Here is a 27,018-nt window from a genome sequence, read left to right as displayed (position 1 = left end):
ATATAGTCCTGTGCTTTTCCAATATTTTATCCCTTAAAATTCCTGAAGTTGATCATAAAGAATCTACAAGTAAGATCATTTGGGGCTGTACTACTACTTCCTATTTTTAAAACATGTGGATAACAATTTTTTTTCAGTTTGTTTCAATTAATAATAATAGCAGCAACTAATTATCATTTATTGATACCCTGCTATGTTTAAGCACTGTGCTATATGCTTTGCAAACATTCATTTAATGTTTATGGTAACCCTGTAAGGTAGGCATTATTTCTGCTTTACAGATGAGGGAACTGAGGCTCAGAGTGGTTACCTACCACAGAGCATTGATTTTGTATCACCCCAATCACTGCTGCCTTGTAACTGAATTTCAGCCTCAACAGCAAACTCCTAAGTTTATCAGCCAACTCCTAAGTTGATAATTCCTTAGTTATCAAGCATTAATCAAACTGTTACCATAAAAACTTGTCCTGAAATATTACAATTTAAGAAAATTTGGGCAATACTAGATAACATACAAAGATAGAAAAATACTCAGGTGAGGTCACACAAAAGCCAATAATGGGCCAGGTGTGGTGGCTCACACCTGTAATCTCAGCAGCTTGGGAGGCTGAGGGAGGAGAACTGCTTGAAGCCAGGAGTTCAAGACCAGCCTGGGCAATGTAGCAAGACCCTGTCTCTACAAAAATTTTAAAATTAGCTGGCTGCAGTGGCATGTGCTTGTAGTCCTAGCTACTCAGGAGGCGGAGATAGGAAGATCCCTTGAGCCCAGGGGTCTGAGGCTGCAGTCAGCTATGATGGTGCTAGTGCACTACAGTCTGGGTGAGAGTGTGAGACCTTATCTCTTAAAAAAATTAATAAGGGCCGGGCGCAGTGGCTCACGCCTGTAATCCCAACACTTTGGGAGGCCAAGGCAGCTGGATCATGAGGTCAGGAGATCGAGACCATCCTGGCTAACACGGTGAAACCCCATCTCTACTAAAAATACAAAAAATTAGCTAGGCATGGTGGCAGGCGCCTGTAGTCCCAGCTACTCGGGAGGCTGAGGCAGGAGAATGGCATGAACCCGGGAGGCAGAGCTTGCAGTGAGCCAAGATCGCACTACTGCACTCCAGCCTGGGCGACAGAGTGAGACTCCGTCTCAAAAAAAAAAAAAAAAAAAAAATTAACGAATAAGAAAAAAATAAAAATAAAAAGCCAGTAATGCCTAATGTTTTCCCCTTTTTTGAAAGCAGAAAATTTCCCCCAAATTCTTCAATACCTTTATTTGTTAGTTTTTGCTTTATTTTTGTAATCAAATAACAATACAAAAACACACAAATACCCGGCCAGCATCAGGTGCACCACAATCATGAAAGATAAAATAATCCCCATGCAATTAAATGACCATCAGCTACAGAACTTTGCAGCAGCTACAACTGACCCATTCTGGCTTCACATTCCTAATATGCATCTCAGCATATTATTCATAAAATACATTCTGAATCCAAAAATTAGATGAAATCATGGGCAACTCAGGAGTCCTAATCTTCCTACTCATCTACCTTTTGCACTAGCAGGAAAAAAATGGGAGGAAGGGAATAGGATATATCTAATAATTTCCAAAGCATCATTCCCATAGGAATGAGTAGGGAAGATGGGACCTCAGTTATCAGATCCATATACCAATTATGTCAAGAGGCGAAAGAAAACTGTCAGTACCAAAGCTAAGAAGTCTCAGTACTCCTTAATGGCAAACTGTCCTTGGACACTGGCTCAGATTTAGTGAGTTAATTATTAGAAAAAGAACCCAGTTCTTGAGCTGACCAAGAATTACATAATGGGATAATTTAGGGAAAAGGCTCTTCATTACAAATTTTAAGATAGAATTCAGGAATCCTGCCTTCTATTCTGGCTTTGGTCAAGACAGTGAGGTCGTATCACTAGATAACTCAGTTGGCAGCACATGAATTAGAACACACAATCATTAAAATATCCAATCTCTAAACCCAGTGTCTTCAATACTCTATCCCAATTCTACTCTATATTACAATTCCTTTTGGAGAGCAAACCCTCCAGAACACACTTCTACAGTCTTTATAGGAAATATTTATGGGTCTGTCAAGAATGATGATCTTGAATGAAAGAACCTTCTATAATATCCAATACAGTAGCCGCTGGTCACACAGAGCTACTGAGCACTTAGAAAGTGGCTAGTGTGACTGAGGAACTGGATTTAAAATTTCAATTAATCTTAATAGAAATAGCTAAATACGGCTAGAGGCTATGGTACTGGACAGTATAGTTCTAGATGGTACGACAGTTAATTTTTAGTGACTAAAAATGCATTTGAAAAAAAAATCTCTTCTTAAGCCCCAACAAAATAGCCAGGAAATCACATTATTTGCTCAAAAATACCCTTTCTTTGGGTAAACCCCTGAGGCCAGTAATGATGTATCTCTACCCAATAAGGGAAGAGAAAATAAAGTAATTCAATAGCAATTCTAGCTTCAGGTTCTCATGGTTCCTTTGCTTACTCTCAGGATTACTCTGTACGTGTTCTTTTGAAGCTATTACTATCTTACCTTAAATTTTTAAAAGTCCTCCTTTCTTCATCCTTGGTGGATGAATCTCTCACTGGACAGATCCAATAACCTGGTGATTGGGGTCTTCCCATCCTTTAAACTGGGAGGTTGACTTTTTCCAAATGTTTTGACAAACACATCAAAGAAACTTTATAGCACAACAATCACAGAATACCTAAATTGTCATGGTCCAACAAGGAAGAAAAAACCATCACCAACCAGGCTTTGGGACTCAGGAAGATGAATTTGAGACGGAAAATGAAGGGATGAAGGGCATTTCCCCTGAACAGTTTTTCCAAGTCCATTCATGAGGAAAATCCCCAACGTCGGGAGACTCAAAAGGCTTTTCTACGTGAATTTTCCGATGCTGACTGAGGTAGGCACTTCTGCTGAAGCATTTCTCACAGCTGGTACATTTGTAAGGTTTTTCCCCTATGTGGGTCCTCCGGTGCCTGATAAGGTTAAAGCTCTGACTGAAGCATTCACCACAATCAGGACATTTATAAGGTTTCTCTCCTGTATGTGTCCTTTGGTGAATCACCAGGGTGGAACTCTGACTGAAGGTTTTCCAGCACTCAGAACATCTGTAAGGTTTTTCTCCTGTATGTGTTCTCTGATGTCTAATGAGATGGGAGCTAAGGCCAAAACTCTTCCCACATTCACAACATCTATATGGTTTCTCTCCTAACTGGATTCTGCATTCTTCTATCACATTGCAGTTCTGACCCAAACTTTCCTCATATTCAGAACTTTCATAGGATTTCTCTCCTGTGTGCATCTTCTGGTGTGTAATAAGGTTTGAACTACGACTAAAATTCTTCCCACATTCTGGACATTGATAAGGCTTTTCTCCTGTATGTATTCTCTGATGTTTTATTAGAGTAGAATTACAACCAAAGCTTTTTCCACACTCAAGACATTTGTAGGGCTTCTCACCTGTGTGTGTCCGCTGGTGGCGAATGAGGCTGGAACTCTGACTAAAACTCTTCCCACAATCAGGGCACTTATAAGGTTTTTCTCCAGTGTGAGTCCTCTGATGTTCTATTAGGACATAGCTGTGACTGAAGCCTTTTCCGCAGACAGAACATTCATATGGTTTTTCACCTGTATGTGATCTGTGATGCTGAATAAGGTGAGAGCTGCTGCTGAATCTCTTCCCACACTCGGGACATTTATAGGGTTTCTCTCCCGTGTGAGTTCTCTCATGGATAATAAGATGGGAGGTATTGCTGAAGCTTTTCCCACATTCACCACACTGGTAGGGCTTCTCTCCTGTGTGCATTCTTAGATGCTGAATCAGGTGAGAACTGTTACAAAAGCATTTTGCACACTCAGAGCATTTATAAGGCTTTTCTCCTGAGTGGGTCCTCTGGTGAGTACGCAAATGAGAACTATTACTGAAGCTTTTCCAACATTCGGAACATTTATAGGGTCTGTCTACAAAGGATGAATTCTGCTGGACACAGGCATTGGTATGTTCTCCTGGGTCCCATTCCTGGTGACTGGGTTTTTCCTCCTCTTTAGCTATAAAATTTCCCCAATTCTCTGACTTGCCATCACTCTCATAGGAATCATGATACCAAATCTCATCTTGAACCCATGTCAGTGGCATTTCTTTTGCATCCTCATGCTTATAATGTTGTGGTCTATGTCTTTTAGACCATTCTGAAGGTTTCTCTTTATCTGCCTTAGAATTATTGTGGTGAACAGTTTCCAAATTATTCATACTTGCATCTCCTGCAAGAATAAACAAATATTCTAACCATATTCCAAATCTCTGCCAGAGAAGTAAATTCTAAATTGCAGTGGAAGAGAGGAAATAACACTGTAAAACCTCATAAATAATTTCATATAAAAAAGTTTTTAAAGACAGTTTTACTTCTTTTCCTCTGTTTACCAGAAGCAGGTGGATTTTTTTTGTACCTAGCAACAACAATAATGAATTATTTGAATCATTATTGGCAAAGGGAACATCAATCTAAAAATAAATGCATTAGGTTTTGTTCTAGAAGACTTAAGAGAAAAAACAGGATTGATGTGAATAGAAGTTAAATTGAACAGGATACCATCTCAGGTAAAAACTAGACAAAAGCTTTGCTAAAATCTGAGCAAATGCTATAGAAATAACAATAGCCACTATTTATTAATAGTGGCTATTAATAAATAGCTTTGGATATGGTATCTCACTAATTCTAAAATATATGTGAAATAGATATTATTCATTTTCTTAAAGATGAGAACAATGAGGCTGAAATAATTAATACAGCTTATAAGTGACAGAACAAGGAATTAAATTAAGGTTTGTCTCATTCTAGTGTCCTGTTCTTTTTACATCAAATTTCCTAAGGATTCAGATCATTGTCTTGATCCCTCACCTGTGAAGGGGCTTTTCAAACTCTCCCTCTCCATAAAGCTGTTAGAATCTGAGACCAACAGTTTTTTTTCTTGCTCCATCACAATGATCACAGCCAAGTTAGAGATCAGAAACCCTGTGGAAGGAAATAAATTATGTTTGGAGGTATTTATTAAAGCTTATTCTTCCTCCTTCCTTCCCAACCATTCCAACACGACAATAGGAGGCATAGAATGTTCCATGAACCATACCGAAAATAAGAAACACAACTTTTAGCAGCCCTTTTAGAAAATCTTATCTCAGATCTAAGTGTTTAGAATTAAGGGTTAACCCTGAAATAACAATGCAGAAAAGTAAATCTTCACATTAAAGGTCTGAGGATCAAGCTTCAAAGACAGAATACTACTCCTCATTGTCCACACGTAGCTTAGAAACACTTTTAATTTAAAAAGCAAAGTATTTTTTTTAAGACACCAATAATAAAACTTACAAAGACTTCAAGGAATCAATATGCAGGCATAAGCAGCAGCTAAAGAAAAAAAGCACCCTGTTTAGTTTCAAAAGAATAACTTGGTCTTGACAGAAGGAAACCTTTGAAGTCAATTTCAAAGGAAAGTTAGGATTTATATAACCAGTAAAGAGAAATTAGGACAAAGCCGAGGTGGAATAATTATAGCCAATAACCCTGCAATATAAAAAGGAGGCTAAAGAGGGACCTCTTCCTCCTTGCACTTAGTTCCTAAGTCTATCATATTCACAATATCCATTTCAGCCTAAACTTTGTCTTCTGGAGCCAACAATCACTAACCTATTTTAAGGGACTAGAAAATGTTCCATCCTGGCTAATGCGGTGAAACCCCGTCTCTACTAAAAATACAAAAAATTAGCCGGGCGTGGTGGCGGGCGCCTGTAGTCCCAGCTACTCAGGGGGCTGAGGCAGGAGAATCGCTTGAACCCAGGAGGCAGAGGTTGCAGTGAGCCGAGATCGTGCCATTGCACTACTCCAGCCTGGGTGACAGAGCAAGAGTCTGTCTCAACAAAAAAAAAAGAAAAAGAACAAGAAGAAAATGTGATCTACCACAGGAAGGCAGTGACATATGGACTGTTGGCATCCATTTCAGAATATAAAGAATATCATTGTTTGGGAGAAAAATAAGGACGTAAAAGGATATACAAATGCACATATTTTAAAAACAAAAAACAGTATATGTACTTATATTGTATCTTCACCATTACTGCCTATTATGTGCCAGGTAGTGAATGAAATAATTTGCACACATTTGTCATTTAATTCTTACAGTAGCCCTCTGAAGTGTATGAACAACTACCAGCATTTCATAGGATGAGTTTGAAAGGTATTAAGAAATTTTCCTAAGGTCACCTAGAAAGTGGTAGAGCAGGATTGAGCTCCAAGTCTGTTTGGATGCTGACCTTTTTCACCCTCTGATCTATTATCGTAACCTAGAACAGGAAGCAGAACTGGGCATAATCCCAAACTGCAAAGAATCCTCAAAGAGTCCCTTTATTTTAGAATATATTGACTGGCATTTTAAAAAAGAGGTCTACATTCCTAAACCTTGTTAACAAAGTGAGTCGACATTCCCTAAGCACACTCAGCAAGTGGGGATTTGTTCTAGAGAAACGTGAAACTAGTCTACATTACTAATATCCCCAGTGTTTGAGTGGGGGGGGGAGAAAAAACCATACACCTGAATGCAAAAAAAGGAAGGGGGTGGAGTTGTTCGAATGGAGTTATATATTGTCCTAAGTTATATATTGTTATCAAAGTATTTACAAAAGCAGCAAGAGTCTGGGCAACACATTACCATCCCCTCATTTTCCCTACTAAAATACTATTAAATTTGGCAGCAAAGGAGCCCCCGGAACAGTGACTCAGCAAAATGGTGGCAAATGCAAGACCATACAAGGCTGCCATTAAGATGTCTCTCCACGGGGAAGGAGTGTTTTCACTGTTCTAGAGCAACAATGTGATCAGAGTGGGGCCGTGCTCTGATCAGAAAGCCTTCAAAGAAAATGCACTGCCTGAAGCCTAGTTTTAAGAACCGCTGGCTGGTACAAGTTGGAGACGCTGGGGGGTGAAGTTCCAGGATACCAGACGGTCTCCGGCCGACAAGATCCCGTAAGGGACCCCGCGGACAAGGATGATGGTGGCCCGTCGGCGGGAGATGCTGGGCCTTCGCCCCTGGCAGCAGCGGGAACTCTCTCCCGGACGTCCACTGCAGCCTGGACGGGGCTGTTTCCACTCCTCTAGCCCGCAACCCTCGGCTCCCTTCCCCCCAAGAAGGAACTCACTGTTCTGGGTGCTACACCCAAGGCGCCCTGCACCCCCAGCAGTCCGGGTGGAAGGCACCCCCTCTCCCTCTGACCCCACCAACCCAGAGTCCTAAACTCTCAAACCCGGAAGGCAGAAACCGGAAGTTACCCTCATCTCCCCCGGCGGCTTTGCTGGGGCCGCTCTAGGAAACAGTGATGGCCCACTCTCGTTGATCTTAACCCTTAGGGTCCTGGACCAGAAGGAGCGTGGGGGTGGATTTCCTTTCCCTGTGCTGTGACCAGCCAACTGTGAACCTCATTCCTCTCAATTGTCAGGCGGCTTACGACAGGGGCCTGATTGGAGCTTATACTTTTCCTTGCCATCAGAATATCATCAGATTAATTATCATCACTATTAGAATCAAAATCAATCTAGTATTTTTCTTTTTTGAGACGGAGTCTCGCTGTTGCCCAGGCTGGAGTGCAGTGGCGCGATCTCGGCTCACTGCAAGCTCCGCCTCCTGGGTTCACGCCATCCTCCTGTCTCAGCCTCCCGAGTAGCTGGGACTACAGGTGCCTGCCACCATGCCCGGCTAATTTTTGTATTTTTGGTAGAGACGGGGTTTCACCGTGTTAGCCAGGATGGTCTCGATCTCCTGACCTCGTGATCCGCCCACCTCGGCCTCCCAAAGTGCTGGGATTACAGGCGTGAGCCACCGCGCCCGGCCTCAATCTAGTATTTTTAAACACCTATTGTTTCTGTTCCCACCGCTATGAGCATGGATATATATTTACTTATCTGTAAAAGTTAGAAAGCTAAGGCATCCATTCACATATAAAACAATTCGTTTACAAGGCACCCTTATTAACACCTAGAAAAGTAGTTAATCCCTCCTCTTTCATTACAGAGAAAATAGAAGCCAATCCCTTCATCTCACCTCTACCAAACAGAAATCTACTCAAGTCTGCTCCCTGCCGTTTTCTTTCTTCCCTCCTGTTACAATACAGAGTCCCTCTGTGGCCTTTTTTTTTTTGTGTGTGTGTGTGTGTGTGTGTGTGTGTGTGTGTGTGATGGAGTTTCACTGTGTCACCAGTCTGGAGTGCAATGGCAGGATTTCGGCTCACTGCAACCTCTGCCTCCCGGGTTCAAGCAATTCTCCTGCCTCAGCCTCCCAAGTAGCTAGGACTACAGGTGTGCACCACCATGCCCAGCTAATTTTTGCATTTTTAGTAGAGACAGGGTTTCACCATGTTGGCCAGGATGGTCTTGATCTCTTGACCTCATGATCTGCCCGCCTCAGCCTCCCAAAGTGCTGGGCTCTTTGGTATTTTAATAAGCCCTTTACTGGTACTCACTTTCCTACCTATCTTCTTGGAAACTTCACACTACCAACTAAACTCTCCATCCCTCCACCCCCATCCCCAAATAGTCCCTCAGCTTTTCTTTTCTCTTTTTACTCACAATGTTTCCATTTCATCAATTTTCCACTAACCTTAACATTTCTCCTGCAACAACAACAACAAAAAATCACTAGCATCACCAATGACCTCCATGATGTTAGTTAGTGCAACTGGTATTTTTAGTTCTCAGGTCCTTTTTCAGGAGGTTTGATATGGCTACAGACTCGTCTTCTAGAAACACTCTTTTGAGGTGACATCACATTCTCCTCCTTTTCTTCCAATATCTCTAGTCAGTCCTGTTAGTCTCTTTTCCAAGTCAGTCCCTCAAGATCATCCTCTCCTCTTATCACTGAATGTTCTCTGCCTAGGCAATCTCATCCACTCCCACATTTTCAAATACCACCTAGGCAGACAACTCAAAAATTTACTTCTCCAGCCCAAGCTACATGTCTGAGCTCTTCACTCATAACCAATGGTCTACTTGGCATCTCATACAGGAAGTCTCAATAACACCTCAAAACCAAAATGTCAAAAATCAAAATCATAATCTGTCTTCTCTCTCACTGTTCTTCTCCATAGACACATATAAACACAAAATAAAACAAAATAAACCTGTTTCTCTTCCAATATTCTTTCAACCATCCATCCAGTTATATGGAAACCCAGAAGCCCTTCTTTTCACTTCCCTTTCCTTACCTTCCATATACAATTCATAAATAAGCCTCATCTGTTGTGTAATAAATAATTCTCACCTGTAGTTGTTTCTTCTAACCACCAGGGTCACCTCTAATTCAAGCAACCATCACCCCCCATTTGAAGGATTTCCATACCCTCCTAACAGTCCTATAGATACCCATCCTTGCTCCCTCTCATTCACTCTTCCCTGTTGAATCCAGAGGGATCTTTTCCAAAACTGAACCTGATTCTTCCATGTTCCTTTGCCTAATTGAAGCTTACTCATCCTTCAGATTTCAGCTTACGCATCACTTTCTCACAGAAGCTTTCAAAGCTCTTCTACATGCTCTTCTCCTACCATATCTTTTTTCCATTTTAGCCCATGTCATGACTGCAGCTTTGTGTGATTGATGCATTATTTTGCCTCTCCATCCAGATAGCAAGCTCCATGAGAACAGGGCCTGCCTCCACTTTTGCTTGTAATTCTATCTTACAACTTAGCACAGTGCCTGACTCCTTCATTCATTCATTCATTCAACAAATTTTTGTTGAAAGCCTACTATGTGCCTGTTACTGTGTTATCCTAGACACTGAGGATACACCAGGGAACCAAACATTGTGAGGGAGATCATAAATGAACATTAACAAAAAGTAAACAAAGAAATGTATGTTAAGCAGTGATGAGTATTAGAGAAAGAAGTAAAGGAAGTTAAAGAAAGTGTACTATTTCAGGTAAGGTGATCAGGGAAGTCCTCTCAGTAGGGAGATATTTCAGCAGAAGTACGAAGGAAGAAAGGCGTGGGCCTCATTGTTATTTAAGGGAGGAACAATTAAGACAGCAACAGTGAGAAAAAAGACTCTGAGATGGAAACTCAAGAAACAATAAGGAGCAGAGCAAGTGAAGTGAACAGTACTTGGAGGTAAGATCAGAGAAGTTTCAAGAGGCTAGATCATAATCATATAGGCCGTAAGTGACAGACACAGAGATGAATCACTCAGAATCCAAGGAAGTACATGTTGCCCACCTTTGAGAGTGCTGTGAACAGAAAGCTTTCAGCTGTTAGCTCCCTCAGGGAGTGCTTCAGTTTCAGAGAATAGCCTTTCTGGAGCTCATGCCCTTTCCAAGGCAGCCCACGTCTGGGGACTGATCAAGGCAGAAATATAAAAGGCTGTCCATGTTGTCCAAAGCAGGATAACTCTTAAATGCACTATTTCAGCTCCTGAGTGTTGTTTGTTTGTTTGTTTTTTAAGACAGTCTTACTCTGTCACCCAGGCTGGAATGCAGTGGCACAATCACAGCTTACTGCAGCCTCGACTGCCCAGGTTCTAGCAATCCTCCCATCTCAGCCTCTTAAGTAACTGGGACTAAAGTCACGTGCCACAATGCCTTGCTAATTTTTTAATTTTTTTTGTAGAGAGGGGGGTCTCACTTTGTTTCCCAGGCTGGATGTGAACCCCTGGGCTCAAGCAATCCTCCTGCCTTTGCCTCCCAAAGTGTTGGGATTACAGGTGTGAGCCACAGTGCCCAGCCAACTCCTGAGTTCTTGATGGCCTTGATGGAGGAATGTGTTGTCAGGCCCAAATTGTAGGTCTTCCCCCTCTGCTCAATCCTGATTCCTTTCTCACCCTTCCACAGGTTTGGATACCAAGGCCATTTCCTAATCAACACCCTGGACACTAAACTCAGTCTCAGAATCTGCTTTCTCAACAAACAAACAAATGAACAAAAACCTCCAAAATACATACATAAAATGAAATGTCCTCTCTCATCCCTGCCCCCAGCTATCCAGTTCTTCTCACCACTGGGGCAACCAACGTTGTATGTTTCTTGTGTATTATTCACAGATAATGCCGTATGTGAGCAAATACCTACCTACCTGCTTATATACATATGTACATATACACATATATAGGTAATGAATAAAGATAGATGACATATATTCATACATTTCTTTTGCTACACATATAGTAAACTATTCACTTTGTTCTAAATTTTAGTTTTTTCACTTAACAACATGGAGAGTTTTCTTTTCTTCTCTCTCTTTTTTTTTTTAATTTCTGAGGCAGGATCTCACTCTGTCCCCCAAGCTGGAGTCCAGTGGCATGATCTCAGCTCACTGAAACCTCAACCTCCAGGGCTCAAGCAATCCTCCCACCTCAGCCTCCCAAGTATGTGGGACCACAGGTGTGTGCTACCACTCTCAGCTCCAAGCTAATTTTAGGTTTTGGTTTTTTTGTTGTTGTTGTTTTGTTTTGTTTTGTTTTTTGTAGAGACAGGGTCTTACTATGTTGCCCAGGCTGATCTCCAACTCCTGGGCTCAAGCAATCCACCTGCTTCAGCCTCCCAAAGTGCTGGGATTACAGTCATGAGCCACTGCACCCAACCGAGAGATTTTTATAATAGTACAGACATTTATCATAGAGCTCCCAGTATTCTTTTTTTTAACAGTTGCATGATATTCCATTGGGTAAATGCAACAGTATTTATTTAACCTGTTTTTTATATTGCTTCTGAACTTATGCTATTACTTATGTTGAAATGAATAATTTAACCTTTATTTTTTTAAAGCTGTGGTGGATATTGTATATTGGTTTGCTCAATATCCATTACCACTTTCTTTCATTATGCGTTCCTGCAGAGAAGAGTTGGTGTTATGAACTGAATTGTGTCCACCAGAAATTCTTTTTTTTTGTTTGTTTTTTGTTTTTGAGATGGAGTCTCGCTCTCTGCCCCCTCAGGCTGGAGTAGAATGGCACCATCTTGGCTCACTGAAGCCTCTGCCTCCTGGGTTCAAGCAATTCTCCTGTCTCAGCCTCCCAAGTAGCTAGGATTACAGGTGCATACCACCACAACTGGCTAACTTTTGTATTTTTAGTAGAGATGGGGTTTCACCATGTTGGTCAGGCTGGTCTCGAACTCCTGGCCTCAAATAGTCTGCCCACCTCAGCCTCCCAAAGTGCAGGGATTACAGGCATGAGCCACCACACCTGGCCTTCACCCAAAATTCTTATGTTGAACCTGTAATCCCCAGTGTGGCTGTATTTGGAGATAGGGCCTCAAGGGAGGTGTTTGAGGTTAAGTGAGGTCATAATGGTGGGGCTCTAATCTGATAGGACTGGGGTCCTTGTAAGAAGAGGAAGAGACACCGGAGACAAATCTGTCTGTGTACACACAAGAGAAAGGCCAGGGGAGAACATAGCAAGAAGGTGGCCATCTGCAAACCAGGAAGACAGGCCTCATGGAAACTAACACTGACAGTACCTTGATCATGGACTTCTACCTTCCAGAAGTGTGCGAAAATGAGGCCATGCATGGTGACTTACACCTGTAATCCCAGTACCTCTGAGACACGAGGACCACTTGAGCCAAGGAGTTTGAGACCAGTCTGGACAACAGTGAGACTCCATCTGTACAAACAATTTTTTAAAAAGAAAAAAAAAAAGCTTTGCATGGTGGCACATGCCTATAGTCCCAGCTACTCAGGAGGCTGAGGCGGGAGGATTGCTTGAGCCCAGGAGTTCAAGGCTCCAGTGAAACATGATTGCACTACTGCACTTCAGCCTGGATGACACAGTGAGACCCTGTCAAAAAACAAAACAAAACAAAAGAAGCAAAAACCAAAAAACCCCAGAACTGTGAGAAAATGAATTTCTGCTGTTTAAGCCACTCAGTCTAGTATTTTGCTATGATAGCCTAAACAGACTAATACAGTTGAAAAACCTAAACATTACATTTCCAAGACTTCTTTGAAGCTGTAATTGCCATAGTTGTAGCAGCAGCTTTGATTGACACTCCTGGAAGCTCAGCCCACAGTCCATTTCCTCAGTCCTCCCAGAGATTCCAAAAGTCCTTTAGTCCTTGTAATATATCTATTATTCCTTATGTCAGCTCAAGTGAATTCTATTCTCTGTAACTGACTCTAGTTAGTACACAGCTAAACTGCTGGGGAGGCTCTAGTTTGGGGTTGAGGGCACACGGACAAAGTTTGTGCGTTCCCTGGAGTAGCAAGCTTGCAGACAGAACTTCCAGCTGGAGGATGGCTATATGGTGTGTGTAAGCAGGCTGAGGCTGGCACCACAGGTCCAGCTCGGAAATGAAAGAAGAGTGACGCTTGCCTTCTAATTATCTGTTCTAGCCATGAGCAAACTGTTATTGGAAGATGGAGGAAGGGGGTCCGATCGTGCTTTCTCAGCAGTGGTGATATCGCCCCCAAGGGGACAAAAGAGTTCTTCAGGGGGAGCATGAAAAAAAAATACCCTTTTCATGCATAAAGCACAGACATACATCATAGAAGACTTAAATAGTTATCAGTATATTTGTGGTGCTACATTTTAATGGAGGGGGAGTGGTTAATAAAAAATGTCTGAAAAGATGGGGTGGGGGATGATAAGGAAAAGAGGGTTGAGAAGCACTGCTGTAGATATTATGAAGAGCATGTCGCATGCCAGCAAACAAGATGCCCATGTTGAGGCTGAGTAAGGTGGCTCACGCCTGTAATCTCAGCACTTTGGGAGGCCGAGGTGAGAGGATCACTTGAGCCCAGGCGTCTGGGACCAGCCTGGCAACTTACAAAACAAAAAATTTAAAATAAAAAAATTAGCCAGGCATGGTGGCACACACCTGTAGTCCCAGCTACTCAGGAGGCTGAGGTGGGAGGATCACCAGAGCCCAGGAGTTCAAGGCTGTAGTGAGGTATGATCACACCACACTACACTCCAGCCCAGGTGACAGAGCAAGATCCTGCCTAAAAAAAAAAAAAAATTGCCCCATGTTTTAGGATGTTTTAGGATGAGCATGAGAAAGGCCATGTTACTGCCAACTAAGCAGCTTTTTCTTAACAACCATATTGTTTGGTGATCACAAAGCAAAGTTTAAGCATTTTATATTCTAACATTATAAGTATTCATGTTCCTTATATATTTGAGTTACACTTTAGGAGGTTATTTATTGCGGGATCTGGCCAGCAGCCCACAATGCAACGGGGCTCTCTCTTTGTTCCCAGGCGGATCGGCAGGTAGAGAAATAATAGACACACACGATAGTGAAAGCTGGGTCCAGGGGGGTCACTGCCTTCTGGTCCCACTATGCCAACAATGCACTGGATATACCAGCATTTATTACTAAGTTTAGTGAGGGCAGGGGTAAGTTAGTGAGGAATTTAGGGTCATTTGATTATGAGGTGTGATGGTCACATGGAGATGAAGTAATTCTTTAACATAACATCTGTATGCAGAAGTACAGTATACAGGGATAAGAATTTACAATATAGTGTGTGCATCAGTAATTTCTAACAGAGCCTTAAAACAGAAACACAGTCTTTCCATAACCTATGATTAGCAAGATATTAATCAGAGTAACAGTTGCAGCAAAAGCTGGTTACAAACAATCCATAGAAACAGGACATGAAGCTAGACAACTGGTTAGACCAGAAATTCTCAGAAGGAAGTATGCCTTAACCCTAAAGAGGCCTAGAAGAGCCGTGGCAAGATGAGGGTGTTTATAGCCCTATCTTATCCATATGGACAGGCGCCCCCCCACACATCCATTTATAGGTTCTCCACAAGGGTCGCATTCTATTCCCAGAGCTATGAACATTTGCTTTTCTGGGATAGGAATCTTGGTGATGTGAAACCTCCCTGACTACACGTCTGTTCATAGGCTCTCTGCAGGGGGAAGCACATCACGCGCTGTTGACTCGTTCTGGCAGTCCAACCTGGCATTGTCTTTACACAATCCTGCATGCAACTTTGTATTTACAATAATCAGGAGCGTTTCATTTTTTATTCCATAGCAATAGTTTCGGGGGGCCTCCCTAGAGTTATTTGGAGGTTTGGGGTTGAACTGCAATGCATTGTAATTTTCCCTACATAAAATAATGAGAAATAGGCTCCCAGTTGGCATTGACACCCAGAACCTCAGATGATAAGGAACAAATTTGTTTAAAGTTCCATCAAAAGAGAAAGAGAATATGGATTTAATGAGGACTTGGGCTGTAAATGGCACAAGGTTTTCTGGGTGGGATATAAAGACAGTACTTCTGAACATTTTATTGGCAGGTACCTCTGCAGGAATTTGATAACAACCTGGGACCTCATGCTGGTTATTTTTAATTTGTTCCCTCCGAATATATTCTCTGACCTTTTCTATGCCCAAGGAAGCTGATCTTTGTAGGCTGAGACTGATCTTTATGAAATATGTTACCCTGACTCCCTTCTCTGTGTTTTGGTTAGGCCAATGAGAGGCACTGACAGGAGATGGGGACGGGGGGTACCTATTCCCTGTCCCTCTCTCAGCCAGTTGTGATTGGCAGAGACTCTGTGCCTCTACCCAAGTCCACTCATGTAGTTCGGTGACCCCTATCCCAAGGCTGCAGTTCCCTGGGTTCTGCTAATGGCTCCCTTTCCATTCCCCTTCAGGCCCACAGGTAGAATGCCTTCACAACATTGCTAAGTCCTTGGTGCACTTTGGTGCACAACCCTGTTCACAACTCTGTAAACAGTTCACTAAACTGGCTTCAGTTACCCCGTTGCATGGGAAGGGGTAATACAGGTAACTCCTTCTTGTCCATCTTTCAGCATGCCATCTGTTTCCTCTTAAAACCCTAACTGACAGGATACTCTCTCCAGAAAACAAAATAGGTGGACTTACGAAAGCTTCGCATGTAATACTAAGGGCTCCTCAGACTCACTCTGAAGCCCAGCCAAGGATGTGGAGAAGGCAGAGGACTCAAGGAACACCAGTTAAAAATCTCTCTTCTTGGATTTGGTAAGCCACCAACACTGCATTCCCTCACACATCACAACCTAGCATTTGAGGGTAAAAGTAGTGGATGCACCAGGTGGTGAAAGGGGTTAGAGATTTGCCTGTATCTTTCCCTCCTTCTATCTTTTTTTTCAGAGACAGGATATCACTCTGTCACCCAGACTGGAGTGCCGTGGTACAATCATGGTTCACTGTAGCCTCAAACTCCTGGGCTCAAATGATTCTCCGGCCTCAGCCTCCTAAGTAGCTAGGACTCAAAGTCTAATCAAACAAGTGGCCTTTCTGGTGTGGCCAGACCCTACCCTGAGTCATCTCATTTGTGTAAACTCTCCAGGGGCTCACCAAGAGTAGCCTCATTAGCATAAATGCAAGTGAGGTCTGAGGGGCCCACCATGAATAACAAAGGTGCTCCTATCACTCGCGATATTCCAAGGGTTGAGAAGCCCCTTTCTAGGAACCAGTGACAAAGGCCAGCCAAATTCTTTATTGTATAAAAGCAGCCCTCCTGTCTACCAATCTGATCCTCTTCCTTGCACCTCCTGCTTGCCTCAGATGGCAAAAGTTTCCTAACTCTGCTGATTTCCCACCACCGCGCGAGGAAAACAATGACAATCTCTCCTCCTTCCTGCAAGCCCAGGAATTCCCCTGTGGCGAAGATATGGGTTTGGTACTGAGCTGATTATACAATCAGAACAGCTGGTACTAAGTTGTCAGTTGTCAGTAGGTTTTATCCTACTATCGGTAGGTTTGCATTTTAAGGGAGGAGGTGGTTAAAATGATGAGTTGAGGCTATTAATTGGCAGGTAGTGCAAAGCTGTGTAATGAGGGGCAGCGTGATGTCATACTGTTAGCAGTAGCGAATCTGTACAGGTCTGCAACAACCTCAATTCTTGCCTCCTTAGAAGAAAGAATTCCACCAAGGGGCATAAGGCAGAGGGAAAGGCTGAGGCAAGTTTTAGAGCAGGAGTGAAAGTTCATTAAAAAGTTTAGAGCAAGTCCGGCCGCGGTGGCTCACGCCTGTAATCCCAGCACTTTGGGAGGCCGAGATGGGTGGATAATGAGGTCAGGAGATCGAGACCATCCTGGCTAACACGGTGAAACCCCATCTCTACTAAAAATACAAAAAATTAGCCGGGCGTGGTGGCGGGCGCCTGTAGTCTCAGCTACTCGGGAGGCTGAGGCAGGAGAATGGCGTGAACCCGGGAGGCGGAGCTTGCAGTGAGCCGAGATCGCGCCACTGCACTCCAGCCTGGGCGAGAGCGAGACTCCGCCTCAAAAAAAAAAAAGTTTAGAGCAGGAATGACCGGGCGCGGTGGCTCACGCCTGTAATCCCAACACTTTGGGAGGCCGAGGTGGGCAGATCGTCTGAGGTCAGGAGTTCGAGACCAGCTCGGCCAACATAGTGAAACCCCGTCTCTACTAAAAATACAAAAATTAGCCAGGCGTGGTGGTGTGCGCCTGTAATCCCAACTACTAGGGAGGCTGAGGCAGGAGAATTGCTTGAACCTGGGAGCCAGAGGTTGCAGTGAGCTAAGATTCTGCCACTGCGCTCCAGCCTGGGTGACAGAGTGAGACTCCATCTCGGGGAGAGAAAAAAAAAAAAAAAAAAGTTTAGAGCAGGAACGAAAGGAAGAACCCTTGGAAGAGGGCCAAGCAGGTGACTTGAGAGATCAAGTGTGTGGTCTGATCTTTGACTTGCGGTTCTATACGTTGGCATGCCTCCGGGGTCTTGTGTCCCTTCTCCCGATTCTTCCCTGGGGTGGGCTGTCCACATACACAGTGGCCTGCCAGCACTTGGGAGAGGAGCATGCGCAGTGTGTTTACTGGCGTTGTATGCATGCTCAATTGAGGCATTTTTCCCCTACCCAGGCATTTAAACTCTGCTATTTTGCCTCTTACTGACTGGAGTTTTTCCCTCAGGAGGTGTATGTTCCTGGAGGAATGTCATATACCATTTAAACTCCACCATTTTGCATCTTAGTGACTTGACGTGTTTTTCCCTTACCAGTCAAGTGTTCCTAGAGGAAAGTCATATATCAGTTAAACTCTGCTATTTTACCTCTTAGTGTGTATGCTTGAGCCCACTCGCCCAACTCCTGAGATCTTACTGGAAGCTGCTAATCACCAGTTTCAGGTGTTTCAATTTATTAGGAGACTGCCTTTCCTAGATACAAGCTGCAACCAATTATTATTTTAGAGAGGCAGTTTAACAACTGCCTGACTATCACATGATGGTCACCTGGCATTCCTGGCTGGGGGTTGGTGGCGGCGCTCTCCTGCTCTGCTCATGTCTGACTACCTACCTACCGTAACAATAATCAGGGCAAATCCTTTGCCTCAGAAACAAGATCTGTGACTCTTGACCAAGAAATTGAATCTAAGCCTCAGTAACTTGCATACAGTAATCCTCATCTTCCAGAGTTATGGGGTTTGCTGTGATTATTTTTAGTGGTGGGCTTTCTGGTGCTTGCAGGAGATCTCTGGCTCTTTTTCTTCTCTCCAGCCTCTCCCCTCCCTCTGCTTCCTGCGTCATTGGGCCTGGAAATGTATACAGAGAATTGTTACTGAAACGATCACTGCTCTAAGTACCTTTGCACCTGACTCAGCACCTCTGGGGTGGAGCGAAACAGAGTAGAGGCATGGCTTAGGGAGTGAGTATGGGCTGGCACAGAGCACCAAAGCTATTGGAAGCCCAAGAAGCATAGAGTCCCGATGCAGAGGCTTGCCTATATTGAAATGGCTAGCTAGGGAGATGGCAACATCTCTTTTGAAGGTGGCTGGGAGAGTGGGTGTGGGCTTTGGGAGGGGAAAGAATTGTTCAAGATGATTTGACTCTGGTGCTACAGCAAACCCAGGGCATCAATCGAGTGGGCTGGAGCACAGTGGCATGATTATGTCTTCTCTCTTGTTAGCTTGGGATAGCACTTTCCTTGGTTAGGTCAAATGCTCAAAATTCCATGCTGTGTCAGCAGGTGGCTTCAGAGGCAGCTGTTTGGTAAGACGGCAGCAAAATGAAAGGCTGCAGAGCAAACCAACACTGCATAATCTCCAGGAATCTTTATGCAAACATAAAGCGATATTTGTACCAATTGGATTTAACATGAATAAATGTGGATGTAACAGTGGATTCTGAGCATAGATACTCTGTGATGTGAATCATTTGGAATGAATTCCTAGAGAGAGAGTGCCTAGGTGCCAAATACCTCGCTCCAGAATGTTATGGGTCACTTTTCCTCCTTGGCCACAGATTTTCTCTAAAGTTAGTTGTCAAATCTTCTCATCTTGGCACCCCCCCATCTTCCCCCACCCCTACCTCTGCAAGCCAGTATTCCTCCAGAAAACAAAAGATCAAGATTAGGTAGGTCTCATTCCTGGCTTTATAGGAGAATTCTGGTGCTTGGGGGCCAGTTCTAGTTCTTGGAGCCCCAAAGCTGTAGAAACCTACAAAACTGGTCTCAAGTTAAGCAGGACCCTGAGAGAGGAGGATACCCATTGGAAATGTGAGGTTCGAGTACACATTATGAAACATGGCCTGAGAAGAGCGCCTGATTCACTTCTAAATATACCAAAGGCTGGAAAGCAGGGTGCTTGCCAGTCAAACTGTGAAAACAGCAACATTTCTCCAGGATATCTTTCTGGACTCTCTTCTGATGCCAACACCCTACCCACTACCTTCAACTCTGCAGCTGCCCTCCGATTTAAGGTTGATCTACCATCAGTGAGCACCCACCAGGTGTCACTTCCTTTAGTCTCCTGTATTTTATTCTTTGTCTCTTAACTCTTCCTTGTAGGATCTTATATTTTCAAGGGTCAGGTTGAATGGAATTCGTGGAATTATATAAATCTAGAGTTGGAAGGAGAAAAGAAGGGAGAGGAGTAAAAGAAGGTCATGAGTGCCTTCCACGACCCAAACACTGTCACATCTGTTCTCACCTCACAATCATCCTGTATGAGGAAGGGAGTAGTATTCCAATTTTTCACACTTTTGAGGAGATGGACAGAAAGAGCTTGAGGATAATCACAATATCACTAGGAGGTAGTGGGAGTGAAGGCCCTCAACAAAACCTTCTCCTGCCCAGGGAAGAGCCCAACAGATCTCTTTTGAATTCACGAACATGTCCCCTCTTCTGTATTTTCTACTGCAGTGAATGGCATCCCCAGGCAATGAGCTGCATGAGACTACAACCTGGGCACCGCCTTTGACTATGCTTTTTCCCTTATCCCGTAATCAACCACGCACCAAATTCTGTAGATATCACCTCCTAAATAACTTTCAAAAAAGTCCCCTACTCAGCAACCCCACTGTCACTTTCCTAGGTCACCTACCATTGTTTCTTGCACATGCCTCTGTCTGCTCCATGTTGAATTAAGAGGTGTGTATGGTGGGATGGGTGGGGGAGCGTGTTGAAGAAGAGTGAAGAGCTGCAGAAGTATCTTTATATTTGAATTGCCCTTTCACAATATTAAATCAAACAATAGTATATATGGAATGTTTAGAGCATTGTGCTTAACACTGTACCTACTCAGTACATGGGGTGAGTATTAATAGGGAAATCACATGCAAATGACTTCCTGGTTAATGTGTTTATTCATTCATGCATTTGTATATTTATTAGAGACAGGGTCTTGTTCTGTCACCCAGTTTGAGCTTATTGCAGCCTCAAACTTGAGCTCAAGTGATCCTCCCAGGTGCAAGCCACGGCACCTGTCCAGGTTAATGTGTTTAATATCATAACTGCAACTCTGCTGGAGGGTAATCCTTTTGTCTTCCTCCTCTATCTGGAACCGATCTTTCAATTCTCCTGAGACTCTTCCTCCCTTTAAATTCCTTACTAAATTCTTTTTATACTAGATTTCAGAACAGAATATTATTGATTTTTATAATACTCACTTGTCAAAAAATGTATTCGATCCAGGGAGGCAATACATAAATACCCACTTTAAATCTTTCTGCCTTTGTTAATAGTATATTGTTTCAGGGCTAGCAACCTCTGAACAGAGAGATATTGTCAGCTTTATCTAATGATGTAAGTAATGCGTTGGATTTCCCAGAGTCCATTAAAAAGTCGCTTTTCTCAGATAAACGTTTCGCCTGTCATCAGAAAATGATAGCCAAATTGGCAAGTGCACAGGTATTTGTAACTATCTAAAGAAGATGTGGAAATTCTGCACATTGAACATCAGAATAGGAATTCCTCTTAAAGTGCTAGGAGACACTTGTGAATGTGTGGGACTGTTTTTGTTATCCTTGGTTGGAGCTATCAGGAGTTGACGGGCAAGTATCCTAAAGTTCATATGTTGACGCCCTAACCCCCAATGTGCCTATATTTGGACATAGGGCCTTTAAAGAGGTAATTAAGGTTGAATGAGGTCATATGAGTGGATCCTAATCCAACATGACTGATGTCCTTAAAAGAAGAGGAAGAGATGCATGCGCAGAGGAAAGACCACATGAGGAGAGAAGATGGCCATCTGCAAGCCAAGGAGAGAGGCCAAAGGAGAAAAAAGATCTGCCCACACCTTGACCTTAGATTTCCAGCTTTTGGAATTGTTAGAAATAAATTTCTGTTATTTAAATCACCCAGTCTGTAGTATTTTGCTGTGGCAGCCCTAGCAAAATAAGACAGTAACAAACAGGAATGCCAAAGACCCTACAAAGGACAGGATGGCAGATCCTGCACACTAAAAAGTTGTCCTGCCCAGGCTAAACATGGTGGCTCATGCCTATCATACCCACACTTTGGGAGGCTGAGAGGTAGGAGGATGGCTTGAGGCCAGGAGTTCGAGACCAGCATGGGCAACAAAGTGAGACCTTGTCTCTACAAAAAATACAAAAATTAGTGAGGCATAGTGGCTCACTCCTGTAGTTCCAACTACTCGGGAGACTGAGGTAGGAGATGGCTTGAGCCTAGGAGGTTAAGGCTATAGGGAGCCATGATTATGCCACCGCACTCCAGCCTGGGTGACAAGGTGAGAACTCATCTTAAAAAAATAAAAATATCCTGCCCAAATGCAAATAGCATCCCCTTGAGAAACATTAATCTGTTCCCAACTCTTCGCATTATAGATAACCCCATTAGACTTCTCTTTGAGGAAAGGCACTATATTTTATTTATCTCTGTCCTGCCAGTGGCTAGCATTGTGTCTGCCACTCAGTGGGAACTTAGTAATTGCAAGGGCATGATATTTTAAAAATCATGTGTGTGTCTGTGCATTTTACCTTTCATCTCAGTTCACCTGAGCCATACATCTGCTTGGGGGTATGTCATGCAGTTCTTACTACTGAAGGGCTGCAGAGACAGAGTGGGATACTATTTAGCTTTTAACATAGAAAAATAAGATTTTGCTGCAAGACATTGATGACATTCTTTGCCAAGCTACTGTCTTGAGAAAGGACTGTCTAAAGTTCTTTAACACATCAAGGGCCTGTCTGGGGCTCCGTCAAAGAGTTCTTCTGAAGGGAGTTCCAGAAAGACAAAGTGAGTGGGTCAGGGTCGGGGAAGTCCTTTGACTGAAGGTGAAGAACTTTAGATTTAAAAAAGGTTAACACTGGGAGGGGGAACTATTGTCCCTCTCCTGCCTTTTCTCGTCACCCTGTCTGAAAATGACACCCCAGTGACCTATGGTTATCTGACATTTTGTTTTATATGTGTTTGTTTCTCTGTTTATTATCGTTCTCTTTGACTAGGATCTTAACTCCACGAGCCAGTTCTTTGTCTATTTAATTTCTGCTGTATTCTCAGCATCTAAAACAGTACCTGGCAGTTCAATAAATCTATTGAATGAACAAATGAGTTTTCTTTTCTCTTCCTTTCCCTGCAACATCTAAAAAAAGAGAAGAAATCATTTCATTTGAGAGCATATCTTAAAAGCTTTTGCTTTCGAAGCCATTCACTGGATTTTCTGTACTTCAGAGGAAATCCTAGAAACTGGCCTAATAAAATCTCACCCTGAAAGATCTAAGAACAGGAGCATCTCTGACTTATTGCTTATTGCTCTGCATGCCACGTTTGTTCCCTTTGAATTCCTTTACAAAGTTTATGGTGTGACAAATAGCATCTATAATGACACCGGGCCACTAATTGCTCAGAAAGTGCCCTGATAAAATAGAGTTGATGCCCTGGGTGCTTGCCTCTTCCTGGCAGGCAAACCTGGGCATGTTTTCCGTGACTGGTGACCCCTTAGTAGAACCTCACAGGTTCCTGGGTCTTCGTGGGGCTGCCAAGAGCAGCATGTCATGTCACTGAAGGAAGCTGTACGTCCTTCTCGTCCATCATCTCTGTAGGAAGTGCATAGGGGTGAAAAGGTGAAGACAAGATTCTGCATTAGAAAAACAATTCTAGCAGGAAATCCTGTGCATTCAGATCACTGAGTTTTGGTCATCAGTGTTGGGACTTTTCTTACACACACACACACACACACATCCTAGGAAACATCAGGCCAAGTGATCAAGAATGCACATCTTCACAAAGGGTTGTGACCATCAAGTTCTTTGTTCGTTAGTGTCCAGAAAGTTCAACCACATTCCTTTGGGATGAATTACATGGTGACTATTTATTAGGGTGGGAAAAGGAAGGAGAAAGGGGAAATTCACAAAGGGCATGGCAGTTTACAATGGACAGTTCCATAATGTCAAATTCACATGCAGAACAAGTGATTTGTTACCTGGGACAGGGACTAATCTAAAATGGATTCTCTTCACCTGCATAAAGGAGAAACCTATTGAAAAATAAGATTTTGCTGCAAGACATTAATGATATTATTGAGGATAATAGGATTGGATAACAGGACAAAATAATGGGCTTCTGACGTATATTGTCATGATAAAAAGGACTTTCATCTGTTTAGCGGTGAAAAGCTGACCAAGTGCTTGCATGCCAATATGCTACTTATTCTCATCACAAGTTTGTGAAGGAAAATATGTCCCTTCTACAGGCAGGAAAACCGAGGCTCCTGAGAGGCGGAAGTGGGTTGCCCAAGCCAGTGGAACCAGTGATGGAGGCAGGTCTCGGGTTCTGGTCTTCCAGCCCCACGGCAGAGTGTCTTCCACTGCACCTGAACGCAGCACTCTGTGATGGGTCATAAGTAGAGTGACCATGTGATTTATCATTTAAAATGGGACCCTTTGGAGACTAAAAGAGGCTCCATGAATAATTATGCTGAGACAATAACTGGAAACCAGGACTGTCCTGTGACTACTTAGATGAATTGTTGCCTTCGTCACAGGGCAGAAGCAGAGGGGACCTGCATGCCTCCCTGCTCATCTGCTGCAGCAGGGAGCACCCTGTCATGGCTCAGAGCCAGACTTCTCTTTCCTTTGGCAGGAGACATAAATCTTTATCTCTTTATTTGAAAGCAAGTGGCCTTTCAGTCTTGAGTGACAAAGGTCAATGAACAGATGTAGTTGGGAGTAGTGCAGTCATGAAGAGCCAGTTCTCCCTTTTCTCTGTGCCACTGTGTCTGACCAGTTTGGACGCCAAAGCTCCAAAACTATAGCCAGTACTTGGAAGATATAACCAAAAGTAAAGGAAGAAAAATGACTCATCTGAAGAATGGGGAACGAGGCTGATGAGAACTGTCAGAGACGACAACCTGGGCAACTTCGCTTCGACAGCTGAGCAGCAAGCAGATTGGGTGTCACCATCAGTCTGGGGGCCTCCGCTGGGAAAGGCAAATTTTATCATGTGGATGAGGTCATGAGGCTTCCTAGAGAGGGGCATAGTCTACCCCACCTGGCTAGCTAGACCACTTGTCTTCTGGTCAACACTAATATGCCAGTGGTGACTGCAATATCTGTTATGGCAAACACCTGCTCCTGGATACAGTTGCTGCCATAGAAGGGCAAGATGAAATGATTAGTAATTATATTTTTTCTTTCTTTCTTTATTATTATTTTTTATTATGGATGGGGTCTCACTACATTGACCAGGCTTGTCTTGAACTCCTGGCCTCAAGCAATCCTCCTGTCTTGGCCTCCCAAAGTGCTAGGATTACAGGGCTAAGCCACTGCACCCACCCAAATCTTTTCTTTCTTTTTTTTTTTTTTTTTTCTGAGACTGAGTCTTGCTCTGTTGCCCAGGCTGGAGTGCAGTGGTGCCATCTTAGCTCACCACAACCTCTGCCTCCCTGGTTCAAATGATTCCCCTGCCTCAGCCTCCCAAGTAGCTGGGATTATATGTGCGTGCCACCACACCCAGCTAATTTTTTTGTATTTTTAATAGAGATGGGGTTTCACCATATTGGCCAGGCTGGTCTTGAACTCCTGACCTCAAGTGATGTGCCTGCCTCGGCCTTCCAAAGTGCTGGGATTACAAGCATGAGCCTCTGCACCTGGCCTATATTTCTTTTTCATTTTTTGAAACAGGGTCTTGCCCTGTTGCCCAGACTGGAGTGCAGTGGCACAATCATGACTCACTGCAGCCTGGATCTCCTGGGCTCAAGTGATTCTCCCACCACAGCATCCAGAGTAGCTGAGACTACAGGTGCACACCACCACACCTGGCTAATTAAAAAATTAGTAGAAATGAGGTCTTCCTATGTTGCCCAAGGCTGGTCTTGAACTCTAATGATATTTCTAATAATTGCATTTACAATTGCAGAATGCTTTATTATTTTTAATGTTTTTACCACTGCTTTAAGTTCCATATAAAGTACTTAAAGCGGTGTCTGCCTGATGTTAAGAAGTGCTATGTATTTTCTATTATTATTGCTGTTATTATTTCATTTGACTCTCACAAATAGCCTACAAAATAGGTTGAACAGATATGATAGAGAAAGAAACTAAGCATAGATTGACCAAGTTTATTTTTCATCACTACTCAGCCAGTCTCTTTCAACAGCATGACTCTGGTAGTATCTTCAATCCTGTGATCTCAGTCTATATCGCAAGACAACAGACACACCAGGAACATTTGGATTCTTGGAACTCTGAAGCAAGTTTGCCTGCTGCCACAAGCTCACGGGTTTCCTAAGGCTGCAGTGTGACTGGGTGATTGGTTGTATCAGTATGTGTTGTGCCCTGTCTGACTTTTGTTCTATCACCAGTGCAGTAAAAGCAATGTCCCATCACAGGCCCCACCTTATTGAGCCCTCTCTCTATATCTGTCTTAGCAAAGAACCCAAGGGACCCAAAGGCATCTGTCAGAACACATTTTTGCTGCATTTCCAAGAAAATGCTCATAATTCAATGGGCTAAGAAAGAATTGTCCTCTCTTAGTAACCTAGGGCATTGCTGATTAGCTTTCTGCATTGAAAGTGGAGAAGTGAAATCAACATAAAAGCAAGTTGAAGTTGTTTCCAGTGAACATATAGACAGTTTGCCAAAATCATGCCCTTAGAGTAAAAGAAGAATCAGAAGGAAAGGTCACTATGGGTTCACCCACAGAGAAAGATGATACCTGAGTGGGGTTAATACAACATTGTGGGCCAGCTCAAAGTTAAAGCCATTTGCGAATTAGACATGGAAACCACAGTGGTGGGTGTTTGTGTTTGACTCTGATGACATCAAAAAGCAGGTGACATCTTGCTGTGAGTGTCTCTGGAAAGACCCAGACTGTGGGCCTGGAGGTAAACCTTCACTGGTATTAAAGGTGCGTCTGAAATTATGAAGAGTTTCATCTGGGAACTGCTGTAAGCAGAGTCGGTGATCTTGACATACCCATGTAGGGAGATGTGCAGCTAGCCAAGGCCTCTTCGTGGAGTGCTAAAAATTGAGAGACATAAAGGAAATCAAGACTATGCATCAGCCCACCAGAGGGAGCTGACATTGCCAGAGAGCATTGCTGATATCCCTGGGCTGAGAGCTGTTCTTTTTCAGGACTATTTAGAAAGCAAATTTTAAAATTGTGCTCTTTTTACTGCTAAAACAATCAGAAAATCCAAGAAAAAGATTGTATCCAAAATTTCATCAGTTATTGCAGCAAGTATTATTTTCTTTTTGTTTCCTCTAATTTTTATTTATTTGCATACAAATAAATAAAATGTTTTGTTTT

The 27,018-nt window shown here is 43.1% G+C and overlaps 1 protein-coding gene across 8 annotated transcripts in view; it reads right to left on the bottom strand.

The window, feature by feature from the left end:
• Positions 1-27,018, bottom strand: part of ZNF572 (zinc finger protein 572) — a 53,202-nt gene that overhangs the window by 11,604 nt on the left and 14,580 nt on the right. For 2 of the 8 annotated variants that reach the window (XM_063816565.1, XM_063816564.1), the window contains 3 exons: positions 26,425-26,729; positions 4,937-5,050; positions 1,248-4,298 (listed from right to left, as the gene is read on the bottom strand). In XM_063816565.1, the coding sequence (XP_063672635.1) occupies positions 2,794-4,298; positions 4,937-5,015 (1,584 nt within the window). In that variant the 5' untranslated portion in view covers positions 5,016-5,050; positions 26,425-26,729 and the 3' untranslated portion in view covers positions 1,248-2,793. Of the gene's footprint in view, positions 1-1,247; positions 4,299-4,936; positions 5,051-7,227; positions 7,369-26,424; positions 26,730-27,018 lie in introns of those variants that run through there. The other 6 variants (XR_010159338.1, XR_002937750.3, XR_002937751.3 and 3 more) reach the window with 6 other exon arrangements.

Source organism: Pan troglodytes, chromosome 7, assembly GCF_028858775.2.
Source record: "Pan troglodytes isolate AG18354 chromosome 7, NHGRI_mPanTro3-v2.0_pri, whole genome shotgun sequence".
Taxonomy (NCBI): Eukaryota; Metazoa; Chordata; class Mammalia; order Primates; family Hominidae; genus Pan; species Pan troglodytes.
The sequence above is the reverse complement of the archived record's forward strand: the minus strand, read 5'-3'. Positions and strand labels throughout refer to the sequence as shown.